Genomic DNA, 16477 nt, shown 5'->3' on the forward strand with positions numbered 1-16477 from the left:
AGAGGGACAGGGGGAGTGTGACTCTGTTGATTCTCCTTGATCTCTCAGCGGCGTTTGATACCATCGACCATGGTATCCTTCTGGGGAGGCTCGCGGAGTTGGGAGTTGGGGGCACTGCTTGGCAGTGGCTCCACTCCTACTTAGCGGATCGTTGCCAGAAGGTAGTGCTTGGGGAACACTGCTCGACACCCTGGACTCTCCATTGTGGAGTCCCTCAGGGGTCGGTCTTGTCCCCCATGCTTTTTAACATCTACATGCAGCCTCTGGGTGCGGTCATCAGGAGTTTTGGAGTGCGTTGCCATCAGTACGCTGATGACACGCAACTCTACTTCTCCTTTTCACCTTCTTCAGGTGAGGCTGTTGATGTGCTGAACCATTGCCTGACCGCGATAATGGACTGGATGAGAGCTAATAAACTGAAACTCAATCGAGACAAGACTGAGACACTGTTGGTGAGCTCTTTACCTGCCCAGATGGTGGATGTTTTGCCTGTTCTAGATGGGGTTACACTCCCCTTGAAGGAACAGGTTCGTAGTTTGGGGGTCCTTTTTGACCCTTCCTTGTCGCTTGAGGCTCAAGTGGCCTCGGTGGCGCGGAATGCGTTTTACCATCTTCGCTTAGTAGCCCAACTACGCCCCTATCTGGACAGTGACGATCTCGCCTCTGTTGTTCACGCTCTGGTAACTTCTAGATTGGACTGCTGTAATGCGCTCTACGTAGGGCTGCCCTTGAAGACAGTTCGGAAACTTCAGCTAGTGCAAAACGCGGCAGCCAGGTTGTTGACGGGGACCCATTGGTCCGCGCATATAACACCTGTCCTGGCCCGTCTGCACTGGCTACCTATTCGTTTCCGAGCCAGATTCAAGGTGCTGGTTTTGACCTATAAAGCCTTACACGGTGTGGGACCGCAATATCTGATGGAACGCCTCTCCCGCTACGAACCTACCCGTTCACTTCGTTCAGTATCTAAGGCCCTCCTCCGGGTACCAACCCATCAGGGTGCCTGGAGGATTGTTATTAGATCCAGGGCCTTTTCTGTGGTGGCCCCCGAACTATGGAACAGCTTACCTGAGGAGATATGCCTGGCGCCTACGGTACTTTTAGGCGCCAGGTTAAGACCTGGTTATACTCCCAGGCATTTTAACGTTCATGTTTTATATTCAATGTTTTTTACTCTACCTTGTTGTGACCTTGTATGTTTTATTGTAACTTTGTATTTTAACTCTGTTGTTCACCGCCCAGAGAGCTATTCGCTATGGGCAGTCTATAAATAAAATAAAATAAATAAAATAAAATAAATAAAATGTGTATTGCACGCAGTGCTGGCGTGGGGAACCTTTGGCCTCCAGATGTTGCTGAATTACAGTTCCCATCATCCCTGGCCATTGGCCATGTTTGGTGGGGAAGATGGCAGTTGTAGTTCAGCAACATCTGGAGGGCCAAAGGTTCTCCTCACCTTCACATAATCCATAGTGTCTAAGTAACTAAGCTGTCATAACTTGTAGAAGCTGCTACAAGTTCAAAGTAGGCCCATCCATACCCAACCCCCTTATCTCACATCTGCCAGTGATGAAACAACCCTGGGACAAACCTTCCCCTCTTGACTCATGCAACTCCTCCCAATCAGACATTCTAGCTATCCCCTTTCTCATGTGTGTGTAACTTGATAATTGCAACTGTGATTTGGTTTGCATTCTCATTTTCTCAGCGATGTTGCTAGGGGGGACTTTGCCCACGTACCTCCATTCTTTTAAATTCTTTTCCATTTTAATATTCCTTGTTCCAGAAAAAGATCCAGCCAACGGTGCGAAGGAGAGGACTGGCTGCCGTTGCCCATTTTCTTTTCGGCCCTCCCCATCTCCATCAGCAGCTGCAAAGTGAGAGGGACTTAGCCCTGGCAATAGCCCAGTGTAAGTATTGCCTCCTGTGGATGAGGCAAGCATCTTCCCATTAGCCCTGTCACCAACCCACAGGCAGCATTCTGACTTCAATCTACATAATATCGCCGTGTCTTGAAAATTTGGGAAGGGCTGCAGCTCAATGGAAGAGCACATGCTTTGCATGTAGAAGGTCACCGGTTCAGTCTTTGGCTTCTCCAGGCAGGGCTGGGAAAGATTCCTGTTTGAAACTCTGGAAAGTCATAGCCAGTCAGTGGCGATAGTACGGAGCTAGTTGGAATGATGGTCTCTCTTGGTATAAAGCGCCTTCCTCCGATCCTGCGAAGTGGAGGTGGGGAAACTGTCGCCCTCCCGACTCGCATTATCCTAGACCATTGACCATGCTGGCCGGGGCTGATGGGAGTTGGTGGAGGCTGGTCTGTTAGGACAAATGGGGTGCTGCCCCATGAACCTCAGTCTACCCTTAACGAGCCCCCACCTGCCTGCCTTCTTGCATACAGCCAGTCCAGGGGTTGGCACTGCCTGTCACCTTCCTCCTCCTTAGTCCCAGTGTTGCCCTTGTAGAACTCGGCAGGGAGGAACAGGATGGGGGACAAAACTATTATTAGTTGGCTGTGCCCATCATTGGCTCTGGCTCCACCTACTGTCGGGCTCCCTGCCTTCCGCCCCACCAGTCTCAGTGGGCACCAGCCACCATTGGTTGGAATCCAACTACATCTAGAGCAAGGGCTCTTAACCTGTTTTGGGCTACAGACCCCTTTGAGAATCTGATGAAAATTATTGTTGTTGTTATGTGCCTTCAAGTCGATTATGACTTATGGCGACCCTATGAATCAGCGACCTCCAACAGCATCTGTTATAAACCACCCTGTTCAGATCTTGTAAGTTCAGGTCTGTGGCTTCCTTTATGGAATCAATCCATCTCTTGTTTGGCCTTCCTCTTTTTCTACTCCCTTCTGTTTTCCCCAGCATTATTATCTTTTCTAGTGAATCATGTCTTCTCGTTATGTGTCCAAAGTATGATAACCTCAGTTTCATCATTTTAGCTTCTAATTATAGTTCTTGTATTTGTTCTAACACCCAATAATTTGTCTTTTTTGCAGTCCATGGTATCTGCAAAGCTCTCCTCCAACACCACATTTCAAATGAGTTCATTTTTCTCCTATTCAGTTTTTTCACTGTCCTAGCCTTCTTCTGATTTCTTGACTATTGTCTCCATTTTGATTAATGACTGTGCCAAGATATTGATAACCCTTGACAAGTTCAGTGTCCTCATTGTCAACTTTAAAGTTACATAAATCTTCTGTTGTCATTACTTTAGTCTTCTTGATGTTCAGCTGTAGTCCTGCTTTTGTGCTTTCCTCTTTAACTTTCATCAGCATTATTGGCTTCATAGAATTCAAAAAGTCTTTCTCCTGCTTCATTTCTGTCTCCTAAGCCCCATTTCCCCACAATTCCTAGTTCTTCTCTGTTCCCCACTTTTGCATTCCAGTCCCCCATGATTATCAGATGCACATCTTGTTTTGGTGTGTGATCAATTTCCTCCTGTACTTCTGCATAAAATATCTCCAATTCCTCACCTTTTGCGTTTGCTGTTGGAGCATAGACTTGGATGATGGTTATGTTGATAGGTTTTCCATTTAATCTCATTGATATCACTCGCTCAGACCTTGTGTTGTACCTCCTAATTGCTTTTGCTACATCACTTCTCTATTAAAGCAACCCCATTTCTTCTTAATTTCTCATTTCCTGCATAAAATATTTTGTAGTTGCCTGATTGAAAGTGTCCCATTCCCATCCACTTTAATTCACTCACGCCAAGTATTGTAATGTTGATGTGTTCCATTTCTTGCTTGACAATTTTTAACTTCCCCTGGTTCATGCTTCTCACATTCCATGTTCCTATTGTGTGCGTCGTACAACTCCGGACTCTCCTTTCGTATCTGTGCGCATCAGCCTCTGGGCTTCCTTTTGGCTTTGACCCAGCTGCGTCATTAGTCAGAGCGCTACTCGTACTTGTCCTTTGTTCTTTCCCAGTAGCTCAGTGAGTGCCTTCTGACTTGGGGGTCTCATCTTCCAGCATTATCTCGTGTTGCATTTTGGATACTCTGTTCATAGGGTTTTCGTGGGAAGATATTCAGAGGTGGTTTACCATTGCCTTCCTCCGAGTTTGGATGCATCTTAGTCTGGTGTTTCAGCTTTGACCATTCTGCCTTGGGTGCCCCTGCTAGAAGTCTAGCCTCTTGGTCTTGACTCCTGACGGCAATGCTCTCAGCTTCTTCAACACTCTCAAACCCCCTCACCACATTAAGGTGTGCATCCTAGAGGGGGATGAAAGCTATGGGCCCCCATAAATAAATAAATAATTTTTATTGCATATGATTTTTTTTACCCCAGCTTAAGAGCCCCTGATCTAGAGAGTCACAGGTTCCACACCTCTACTATAAAGACAAAGCAACCTGCCTTTATCAGACCTTTGTTCCACCTAACCCAGTACTATCTGCTTTCACTGGCAACAGCTCGCCAAGGATTTGGGCAGAGGGCTCTCTCTCTCTGTCTCTCTCTCCCCTCTCCCCTCTTTCTCAACCTTTGGGTCCTCAGATGTTGCTGGACTACAGTTTCCTGTAATTCCTGACCATTGGCCATGCTGGTTGTGACTGTGCAACATCTGGGGACCCAAAACTCTCATCAGCCCCAGCCAGCATGGCCAGTGGTCAGGAATTATAGGAGCTATAGTCCAGCAACATCTGGGGACCCATAGATTGGGAAAGGCAGACCTGGATGGTCTTATTTAAGTCTGGGTTTACAGGCTGTTGAAACAACATAATTTGAGCCTGCTCATATATCTCTTCAGCCTGAGCTTCACGTGGTGCTACTAGGACCTTTTTGACTTTTCCTTGCTTCCCTTGTCAGAATCTGAACTTACGCCTAGCATCTCTCTCATGGGTTAGAACACCCATCTGGCTGGGAGCACTGCCTGGAACAGAACAGATCCTTATGCAAAGATGCCAGGGATTGAACTTGAGCCTTACATAGTCAAAGCATAGCATTGCTGATTAATATTCCATTATTGTAGAGAAAGTAATTGGCCTTTCCCTCTACAGGTGGCTTGGATAACAATGAAAAAGTGCACATGAGGATCCTGCAAACTATCTACAAGAAATTAACAGGGTCCCGTTTTGATTGTGCCCGTTATGGAGCCCACTGGGAAGACCTGGGATTTCAAGGTACGGAGGGAGTGCAAGAAAATATTCTTCAGATGAGCTTTTACATGGAAGCAAGATCTGTTTTTTCTAATTCATTGGCCTTTTGTATGAAGAGCATGCAGAACCCATTGGGGATGGTTCGGAAAGGTCTGGTTCCCCCCCCCACACTTACATTAACCCCAGTACCAACACCACAAAGCTGAGTCTGTAGGCCCCACAGCCCACCCTGATCCCATCAGGCACATAGTTGCGTAGAGAACCAGTGAAGCTGGAGGCATCTGTGGAATGTGAGGAACCAGATTTGCCGAATAGATACGGTTGATTCTGTCAGTGCTGTGCAAGCCTAGGGCTTTTTCACACTCTACAGGACACAACAAATATGGAGGCATGAGTGGCTCTTGTCTCTGCTGTAATGTGCCAAAGGGGAACATGTATTTCTCCTGAGGAAAGATCTATGGGCTGCTCACATCTGGCACTCCGTGTATTTTTCCATAGGGGAAATAGGTGAGTTCCCTATTTATAAAATACAGCACAAGCATGAAAACCCCCACTTTTGCATTTCCTTTTTTGGTACTTAATTGTAATATGCAAAAGAATCCTTAAGTCTCCCATCCAGTAAGAACAATCTTAACGTTTTGAAAATCGTGAATATTTTAAATTTTGGAAATGTGTTTTACAGGCTTGCTTCCACAGATGACTATTGTGTCTCAATATACTTGGGGGGGTATTTCAAGTAAAGGTAGACCCACTGAAATTAATGAACCAGAGTTAATCATGTCCATTAACTTCAGTGGGTCTACTCTGAGTAGCACTGGCACTGAATATCACCCATGATTTGTAAAGAGGTTCTTGCTGATTAATATTCCATTACTATTTAATATTAAAAGCATTTGACTTTGGAGGGAGCGGGAATTTATTTATTTTTAAAAATGTATAGCCTGTCAACCTACTTACAAGAGAGCTAAGAATAGAAATATTCAACAATTGATACAGAACAACAATAAAAGCAGCCACCCCCCAATAAGAATGATTAAAAGTGGAAACAGCATCAATAAAAAAAACAGAGGTATAGCAGCAGGGAACAGAAAAATCTAATTAAAAGCTTTGGACAAGAGTAAGATTTAAAAATTAAGAGTACTTGCCAGCCAAGTGTCTTTGGAAGAGCTTTTCACAACCAGGGTGCCAGTACCAAAAAGGCCCTTACTCCTGTTTCTACCTGCCTTGTCTCAGAAAGCTGGGGCGTTTGGAGAAATGCATCTGCTGAAGAATGTAGGAGCGAGCAGGTTCATATAGGAGCAGGTGGTCCTTTTTAGATATCTCGATCACAAATTGTGTTCATTTTCTGTGAGCATGAGCTATAAAGCACGGGCCAGACCATTTTCTTGGTAATTCAGTCCACCGTTTTCTATAGCTTTCAAATTTGAAGGCATTCAGGTATGATTACATAATGGATGCTCATGAGAGATGGCATTAAGTTTTCATCAGGCCACATTAATTTCAGTGTTGCCTTTGTGAGTGTGCCTTGGCAATTAACAATCCTCTAATGAAGCTTTATGCATGCAATAATTCACAAATATAGCCTGTGTAAGAGCATTTACTGGCTTGGCTTAATTGCTTCTCTTTCTCTCTCTCTCTCTGTTTTATACTTAAGGGATGGATCCTGGCACAGACCTACGTGGGACTGGATTGCTAGGATTAATGCAAACATTATATTTTGTAATGGATTCTCGGATATTACCAGTAGCTCGAGAGATTTTCAAGCTATCCCATCATGAAACGCAGGCATGTTTCCTCTTTTCTGAGCTGTGGGTTTTTAAAATACACAATTGCAGAGCTGTGGGGAAAGATAACTTTGCAAGCTTGGTCCCCTATTAGTTACAAGGAAAGGCATTTGCTTTTGGCAGCCTAAATCACCCGCTTCATCTATCTATTGGAAAGATTGCTGGAGTGCGGACCCCTTCCTTCTGCACTGCCTTCCAGAAATGGCTCAGTCCTTTAACTGTCAAAGAGGCTTTCTCCTTGGACAACATGCCGGGAGATTTCTTGTTCTGGTAATTAGGGCATTTAAATTCATTCTCAAAATCTCATACCCATAATTGGTTGTTAGCTCTGAATTCAGCCATTTTGTTTCTCTCTCTCTGCTTTGTTCCTGGCTTCCACTCTTCCCTCCTCCCTTGCTTTATATAAGCTTACTCTGGTCTGCCAGAGCACGTGGCCCCCATGGCTTTACCATTGTCCAAACAACCTCTTTCTGATTCTTTTATGAGCCTTTTGCCATACCTTAGAAGTCTTTAGATGCGGGGTGAGGAACATTGCAGCCTGCCAGATGTTAGATTCCAGCTCCTATTGGCCCCAGCCAACATGGCCACTTATTTATTTATTTATTGCATTTGTATACCGCCCCATAGCCGAAGCTCTACACGTGTCAGGGATGATGGGAGTTGGAGTTCAGCAACATCTGGAGAGTTTCAAGTTTTCCCTCCCCTGTTTTGACTATCCAGTTGAGATTTCACAAGTAAACCAATACTTCTGAAAAGTCATATTCTTTTCAACCTGCGACCACCCTATTTGAACTGCTTTCTGATCCAGGATCAAGGTACTGTGGGATAGTATTTGCATAACATTTTAGGAACATAGGAAGCTGCCCTATACCGAGTCAGACTATTGGTCTGCTTAGTTCAGTACTGTCTACACTGACTGGCAGTGGCTCTCCAGGATTTCAGACAGGGCTTCTCTCCCAGCCCTACCTGGGGCTTGAACCTGGGACTTCTTGCATGCAAAGCAGATGCTCTGCCACTCACCCATGGCGCTTTGATGGAAGGTTTGGGCACCAGCCTTGAGAATTCAGGACAGGCCTTGATAACAAATGTAAATGCTTGGGAAATTGTGCCTTTCATATGGGCTTTGTAGGAGTATCTTACATTGATCAAGGTAGAGATATTTTTACAGTAAAGGTGACACTACATTTGTTTCTATACCTTTTGTAGGGGGTTGTTTGTATTTTTTAATGTTAAGTATATTGCTTATGTTGAACTGATGTGTTTGTATTTCTTTCCCTTCCCCCCCAATATATAAAAATGGGTCGATAAATTATTGTGGGAGAATACAAGAAATTTAAGCACCACCTTTCCCATCAGCCCCTTGAAAGGCATTGCCAGGAAGCAAGGTGGAAACTGAATGCATAACAAGAGGCTGAAATGTGGCTAATAACTCCCACTGTGCCTGGAGGCATTTACTAAAATTGGTCCCACCAGAGGCATTTGGAGGTCCAGAGAAGTGAACCATTGATATCTCAGCTAACAGTCTAGTGCACCCTTCCCCAACCTGGTGCCTTCTAGATCAGCTGGGTTTATTTATTTATTTATTTATTTATTTGATTGATTGATTGATTGATTGATTGATTGATTGATTGATTGAACTTTTATACCGCCCATAGCAAGCTCTCTAGGCGGTGTACATAAAAAAATAAGGTTAGTCAGCTACATCTTGTGGATTAAAGTAGCGTGTGCATACACTTCCCACTCTTAACAACGTTTTTCCAAATTGTCTTACTTTTTCCCATTGATATTGTCAGTATTCTATAAGCAGTCTCACTGGAGCCTTTCTGCTCTGTAATTCACAATAAATTTATCCAGGGTACTTGAGTTTGCCTGATTTGTTTTGGTTGTGTGATCTTGGTCTGTGATGGAATTGCTTTTTAAGATGTTTTTATAGCTTTTTTTTTTTTAAAAAAGATGTTTTAATATATTTTAAAGTCTGTTTTTAAGATGTTTTAGAGTGTTTTTAGTGTTTTTGTTGGCCGCCCTGGGCTCCTCCTGGGAGGAAGGGTGGGATATAAAATGTAATAATAATAATAATAATGGGGAGTTTGCATTTTTAATCCTTAACTTCTGTTAGGAAAGCAAATTTGATTCAGGGCACTCAATGGATGGAAGCAGTGGAATAGTGAGGGATGGATTGGGACCTTCCCTGAATGAGACTGAAATTAATTCCTTTTCAAAGGCCCATCCCAGTTCCTTTTTGTATTCTGTTGTGAATTCAAATAGGCAGAGTGTCAAAAAGGGATGAGCTGAGGTAATCCTTGCTGTGGGGTAGCAATGGTATTTCCTTGTCTGTCATAGTGATCAGAGGCATGTAGTGCAGTTCTGGCTGGGCATAGTTTACATTCCAGGGGCGGCAGTCAGCGGTACCAGAGACAGATAGCATTGTGCTGATCCAAAACATGTTGCTGTGTGAGGTGGGCCAGGTGCCCCAGTTCCTCTTCTAGAAGCCAACCGGACTGGAAGTTGATTTCAACACTGGCGACAGGACAGCATGTCAAACTTGTCATTCCAGTACATAAAAAAAAAAGACCGGTGTTCCATAAACTGGTTTGCTTGCCCATAATTCTCTCTCCTGTAGTAAGTTAACTTAGTATGGCAATATCCCAGGTCCTCTCATACCACTCAAAGGTAGAGGGTGGTGTTTTCTGTTCCAAGCAGTCAGAAAGATTCAGTATTATCTCTGGATCATCTTCAAGAACAATTTCTCTTACATAGCCCAATAATTTTTTTGTGGGGTGGGATTATTTGGTATTACATGCTCTTAAATGTAAGGTCAAGTAGAGAAAACTCACTCAAATATCTGTAGATGTTTGATTCAGGCATGTATAAACAAGCTATAATAAAGTAAAAGGAATTGTATTTATTTCAAGTTAGTTAGGGATAGGGACGTACCCTTTTCTGATGTAATTCTACTTCTATTAACAGAATTTCCCTTTCTGCGTGATGTCTGTCAATATTACTCGTATTGTAATCCAGGTACTGAGGGAAGAACGGCTTTCTAGGTGAGTTCATTGCGGGTCTCTTGTATTGTGGATGAGGTGACCTTTCATCAGTAGCTATGCAGGAGTTGTTGCCGCTTTCTTCCTGACATGGGACCATGCCGTGGCCCGCTCAAGAAGAATCAAGACACTTACAATGTTGTAAGTGTTAAGTACTGCTTCTGTAAAATGTTGGGAATTTACCAAATGAATAAAATGTATGGATACAGAAGATCTAGGTCTGTTATCAGGGCTGACAGACCAGTCAACTAAATCCAGTGGTAGGGAACCCACTCTGGCCTCTGGTCCTTATGTCCCCCAGCCCTTGTGGGCCAAATCGACGGGTGGACAGCCCCACCCTCTGGTTAAATCACCTGATGAACCCCCATGGGAACTTGCGCAGCCACTCCCTGCAGAAAGCAGGCTTAAAGTCACCACCCATCAGGTGAAGCTTCCCATTGTGGAAAGGGGGGTGGGAAGGCGAGAGAGAGAGAGAGAGTGAGATAGGCAAAAAAAAAGGCGTGTGGCCTTGTGTGGCTTCTCTCCCCCGCCCTTGCACCATGTCCCTGCGGCTTAAAAAACAAGCCTTGGTTTATTTCTGGCTTACCACTCATGGGTTGCTTCAAACAAACAAACAAACAAAACAAAGTCCAGGTTCGGACAACACAACAAACCACACTTGGGGAAATGGTGCCTGAGGTACTAGACTTTTTGAGAACTATACATGACAAACCTGTTCTTTCTGTTCCAAGATGTAGAAGGATTCCCCTCTCCCTTCCTCCTCCACCCAGCAACACAGAGGTTGACAACCAACCTTGTCAGTTCTGGAAAAGGGGAGGGGCTAGGAGGACACTTATGAAATGAAAACCAGCTGAGGACTCCTGTGGTACCTTAAAACGTAACATATTTATTGTTGCATAAGTCTCTGTAAGCAAGCACTTCAGATACATGAATTGTGCCAGTGTTAGATGGGTGGTGTTCATAGCGTTTCATGTACACTTGGTATTTTAGTGATCTTTTTAGCAGCCTGTGAAGTAGACCCATGTTGTTATCCCCATATGTGAGGCAGAGGGCCCAATCCACATACACTGTTCAATACATTCTGTGACTGGCAGCTGTTTTGTGCTGGTGACTGTGACACTTTCTCAAAACTCCAGTTGTGCTCCAGAAAGTCGGGGACCCCTGAATTAGATTTTTATTCCCCCTGACAGCTCAGTGAGGCTGTAAGTAAAGGGCATCTATCTTTATTTTTGAGGTTGTTTTGATTCCTATAACTATAATATGGAATGAAGATACGGCCTTTCCATCAAATAATGGGTCCTAGCTTTTGTTTTTTTACACATTATTTCACATATTTCTTCTCTATCCTGAAGTAGGTTCCTTTACTGAGATTTGGTAATATGCAGATTTAAAAAAAAAACTGATTAGACCTAAGCCCAACTAAAATGCTGATTAAAACAGCTAAAGGTTTTTCAATAAGTTGACAGTTCCAAAGAAGTTAAAAGGCTGTCTTCTACCTTTTACCTAAGCCACAAACACATTCTCATAATTCACCCTTACATCTTAAAATGTATATGTGAATCGAATGGCTAATATGTAGACCAGCTGGCCATGAAAAGGGGATTGTGCACATTTCCCAGTAAATATACATATTCTCCAACAGGTCTTGGGGCAATGTGCAAATGTCAGCTGTACTTTTGTACATTCTCCAGGCAATATGCATAGTCTCCAACAGGCCCTGGGGATTGCGTATATCTCAGCAAGATTTTGTATGTTCTCTAGGAAAGGGGATGTTCATATTCCAGGCCCGATCAGGGTCCCCTTAACGTGTACTGATACATGCACATAGGCCCCCTCCTTCGTATGCTGCCTGAGCATGCAGGAATAGCACTAGCCTTCATAGTCCCATGGCCCCCTCTTGTGCCTTCTTTTCACATATGTATGTGTGAACTCTCCCTTGTGTTACCTCAAATTTAAGAGGAGTTTTGTCTATTTCCAGCAAAATGACATGTTCTTAGGCCTCCAAAAACATCCTTCCAGTGACAAACACAAGTTCTTGCCAGTCAGCATAGAGTAACAGTATCGAGCTACATTGGCCAATAGTCACCTTTGGTATAATGCAGCTTTCTGTGTGCATAAGCCAGGCACATCGTTCTCATAAGTAGTGCCTCCTGAGCCGTTTCCCCCTCTCTTTTGTCTGTTAATGATGCCCAGTAATAGGGAAGATAGCTCTGGGATTAAATATTTTGTATTCATCTCTTTCAGAGAATGTAATCGAAGACAGCAGGTCATCGCAGTGCTAAATGATTTATATGTGGCTGTATTTTTGCGCCTCTTCAACATCTGGAAAACACAACAAAAGACCATTTCTGACTCTGGTTTTGTTCTGAAAGGTGGGCTGCTTTAGTCCTGTTCGTATGTGACAAAAATATATGATATAATAATTGCTTGTTCTATGCGTATATATCCCTTTATGGGAGAGCTGGTTGCCATGATCAGATTCGTGTATGGAGATAAATGGTGTCATTGCTTCCTTAATAAGTACTTACCATATGGATGTTCATAGCCAAGGTTCTCCTTTGACTGAACAGCTTAAAATGTTAATAGGGTGTAAAGCTTAAGTTTCTAGGAAAGTTAATATCTTGGAGGTGTACCCCTCTTGCTGCTTCCCTTCTACTTAATCGGTGAGCCTTGCACCAAAGTTGTACTCTAGGCCTTTTGAGATGAATCAAAGATGCCACCAGAGATGGAATTGTGCAGCCAATGTGTGAGTGCAGCCATGTTGCATCTGAGCTGATACTGCACTGGGTAGCCAAGAGGCCACTTCAGGTAAACATGCAAACGCAGTAGAGTTTTTTTTAATATGTCTCTTGACCCTTTAAATAATTAGTTTTCCCTTACTGAGGATGTGTTGCTGCTGCTGCTGTTGCAGTAGTAGCCCTGTTTAGTAAAAGAGCAAGTACAAATTTAGACATCTGGTGTATGTGCTCAGCCATGGAGCCAATGGGGCAAAGCTTCCATCTGGGAGACTATGATTTCAGACCCAGTCTGAAGGCACATGAGACCACCACCTTGCTGAAGTGAAGTAGGTCCGGGCCTGGTCAATGCCTGGATGGGAGACCACCTGAAAACCACATGTATTCAGCTTTGGGTTCCTTTACGAAAGAAAGCAGGAATATAAATCTAAGTAAATAAATAAATTTAATGCCTGTGTCAGGATCCCACCCTCTAAAGAAATGATTCCTTTTACTCTGCCAATGTTGATGTGGCTGCTTTCTTGCAACCCTTGTGACTAGAGCTTTGGATTACGCAAAATACTTAATATGTAGTATGGAAAATGTGTTGTATGTAGAGCATAGACTATTGAAAGCGTGCAATAAAAAAAAGGAATTATACCCATAAAATTTGAGACAAATAATTTTAGAAAATATGGCATCTCCCCTAGCAATCAACTGTTGCCTCAGCCAAAAATGTTTGATGTAGCTTTCTTGCAGCTACAGCAAATTACACAACGATGCGTAAAAATATTTTTCATTATTGTAAGTAGGTTGCAATTCCCCCCCTCCCCATATCTGCCAGCCAGTCATAACTTATATGAAGGCAGAACCCCAAGAATCCGTGCCTGGGGTTACGATAGATGTGACAGTGTGAAACAACCTTCCTCAGCCTGTTGCTCTCCAGTTGTTTGGGGCTACAACTCTCCTCCGTCCAGGCCAGGATGGCCCAGTAAACGGGTGAACATCTGCAGGGCTCTAGTTTGGGGAAAGGTGGTGTAAATCAGTATGACTACGTCCGCTTCACAAGAACCACAGATAACAAGCTTGGCATCTCTTTTTATATTTTCCTTCCAAATACTCTGTAAATAATACTCAGTTCATATACGTTCTTTCTGCCCCTTTCAAGAGAAATGTTATAAATAAGTTCTATATTATAACCTTTGATTATCTAAATAAGCCATCTAGTACATAAAGGTGGGTGCTGTGACAGGCAAATGTTGGGTCGTGTGCCAAAAATAACTAAATGTACATCAAGCAAATACAGCTTCTGCAATTAGACAAATTAAGCAAATGTGGTAGCCTTCATTGAATTTGCATAACGCTGTGTCTTGTTTCATATAGATTGATATTATGGCTGACGCCCAATTAAAGTTGATTAATCGGGAGTTTTAATTAGTTAGCTAATCAGATATAGCTGCCTAAGTTTGTATATTCCTAAAACAATTCTGTTTTTTTTGGACGGGGAGATGGAGTTTTGTTTTTACTTGGCCTGTGTATGTCATAGCAGAAAAGGCATTCCCTCAAATGAGAGTGAAGGGGAAGTGCCTCTTACGTGATAATACCTGCCATTTGCAGTTTTTATCTTGAGAATAATTAACTTGTGAAAAATCTGTTGCTGGATTAATCAGGATGTCTTTTTCATGAATTTAGACGTTTTCAGTCTCACTGGTAAATCAGTAGTTGCAATGCACATGCACACACACACACACACACACACACACAGAGTATATATTCTGATTTTTCATTTGTACTTGCATCATCAAGCTGTATTCTTCTTTTCCCTCCTTTCAGTTAAGCCTCAAATTTGTTCTTTAAAAATCAAAATGGGATTCTTTATCTGCCAAATTCTGCGCGCAATACTGAATTCTGCATTTATAAGATCCAATCATACCTGCAAAATACTCCCCTAATCATAGTTGCTTAAAGTCTGGACAGATTGGGAAAAAATTGAAAGTTACTTTTATTTGGTTTCTAGATCAGGGGTTTCCAAACTGTAGTCTGTGGAGCTTCATTCAGGTGGTCCGTGATGTGTCTGTGCATTTATGGTTGGAGGCAGAATAAATCGCACTGAATATTCATATTGATTTCAATTGTATTTTATTGCTTTTCTTTTTTACCATATTTGATTGTATTGCAATTTGAATTCTATGGAATTACAGTTACTACATGAAGTGATCCACCAACACCCTCAGTAATTCCCTGTTGGGGAAAAGAAGTCTGGGAACTCCTGCAATTTTTGTAGCTGTGCAGGTTTGCAGTACATTTTCTCCATACCGTGCATAACTTCGTAAACCTCTCTCTGGTCACCTTTTTATTTTCTTCTTAGCTTAAACGGCTCAAATATGGCCTTTCCTTATAGAGAAAGTAAATCAGAAGTCAGATTGGCTAGCCTTATTCTAGCTCAGGTGTCGTGACTTGCGCAGAATATGTTCATACCAGATGTCATGTTCTTTTTTGCTTTTCTCTCTCTGTAGAAGTGGAGGCCTTTGCTAAAAGAAACCCGAAGCAGCTGCTGAGACATTTGGAGACTTACATGAGCGGGAGTGGTGTTTCAACAGGGGAAGACGACATTCAGGCCCATGCTTTCCCCTCAGAGGCTCTTGGTTCGAACCTGAGCTCTGTACAAGTTGATAGTAAGGAGTTAAATTTTACTGGAGTAGGCGACCTGCCGGCGGAGAGAGAGCAAGACAGCTGATCTGGACCCAAGAGGATGAGAAAAGTCCTTGTACATGTTTAATTGACAAAGGCGGTTGATAGGGTCTCTTAGTGGCTCTGTGGGCTGGCTGCAAAAGGGCTCACAGGAAAGCTGAAGTTCTTGGGATGCTGCTGAAGTAGAAGTGCCAGGGCTTCTGTCAGGGCCAGAGGCGCTAAGCACAGTGTCGTGAGAGCCCCAGGGGTGGAGTCTGGGATCAAGAGCAAACTGCTTCATTCTACAGTGAAGCAATCTGGGCAGGATCCATCCATCCCAGTTAGTAACACTAAAGCTGTGAAGCTGGCCTTTATTTTGCTGCGGGAGTGTATATCTGAATGTCGCAGTCCACTTGCACGCTGAAAATAAAATGTTCTTCCGGTTCCCAAGGCTTAAGAGGGCATCGGTTTGTTAGAGCTAAGAAACCTATGTTAATGCATTGCTGAATCTGAGCTAAAGTGACCCTTGAGCTGCTGCAACCAGAGGCTTGTTGCGGGCTTAGATTTCCTTCCGTTAGGATTTTTAATCTGGGAACATAGAGACACAAAACTGTTGAAACCTTTTACTCCTGTCAGCTGGGAAGCATCGATCTCTCAGTTGATGTGAACCTGCTGTGATATATCAACCCACAGGGGTGTGTGTTGTGCGTGTGTGTGTTTTTCAAATGGGATAGTCAACAGGAACCACTAGGTGTGTACTGAAATTGTGACCATCTGACTTATATGCTGTTGAGGGTGGTAACAGATAACCAGCAATGACACAATAGTTGTTTAAAAACTTCCCATATGGTGGCTGCAACTAAGAGGCAAGGTGGTGTATAAACTTCAACCATGTGGTAAACCCAGTGTTGTCATACCTCTAGATTTCTGAATGGTTGTGTTGGAGTGGTAGTGGTGGTAATACTAGGCTTACCATGTGACTGGAGGCTTTGGATGACTCTTGTAACATGATGGAAGTTGCCATGTGGTTCCCAGACACTCATTTCCACCCTGTGATAATCTCATTTGGATATCCTGTCTGGCACATCAGCTGTATTGTATGTAAAGTTCTAGCCCTGGCTGATAATGGGCTTTTCTATTAAACTTACTACAATCTTCACCCCCTAA

General features: G+C 43.3%; 1 protein-coding gene across 10 annotated transcripts in view; it reads left to right on the forward strand.

Moving 5' to 3' along the window:
- Nucleotides 1-16477, forward strand: part of ELMOD3 (ELMO domain containing 3) — a 31100-nt gene extending 14623 nt beyond the window's left edge. For all 10 annotated transcript variants that reach the window (XM_061592747.1, XM_061592744.1, XM_061592739.1 and 7 more), the window contains 6 exons: nt 1787-1910; nt 5003-5125; nt 6756-6886; nt 9853-9929; nt 12171-12298; nt 15157-16477. In XM_061592747.1, coding sequence (XP_061448731.1) covers nt 1787-1910; nt 5003-5125; nt 6756-6886; nt 9853-9929; nt 12171-12298; nt 15157-15377 — 804 coding nt within the window. In that variant the 3' untranslated portion in view covers nt 15378-16477. The remainder of the gene's footprint in view (nt 1-1786; nt 1911-5002; nt 5126-6755; nt 6887-9852; nt 9930-12170; nt 12299-15156) is intronic.

Source organism: Rhineura floridana, chromosome 12, assembly GCF_030035675.1.
Source record: "Rhineura floridana isolate rRhiFlo1 chromosome 12, rRhiFlo1.hap2, whole genome shotgun sequence".
NCBI lineage: Eukaryota > Metazoa > Chordata > Lepidosauria > Squamata > Rhineuridae > Rhineura > Rhineura floridana.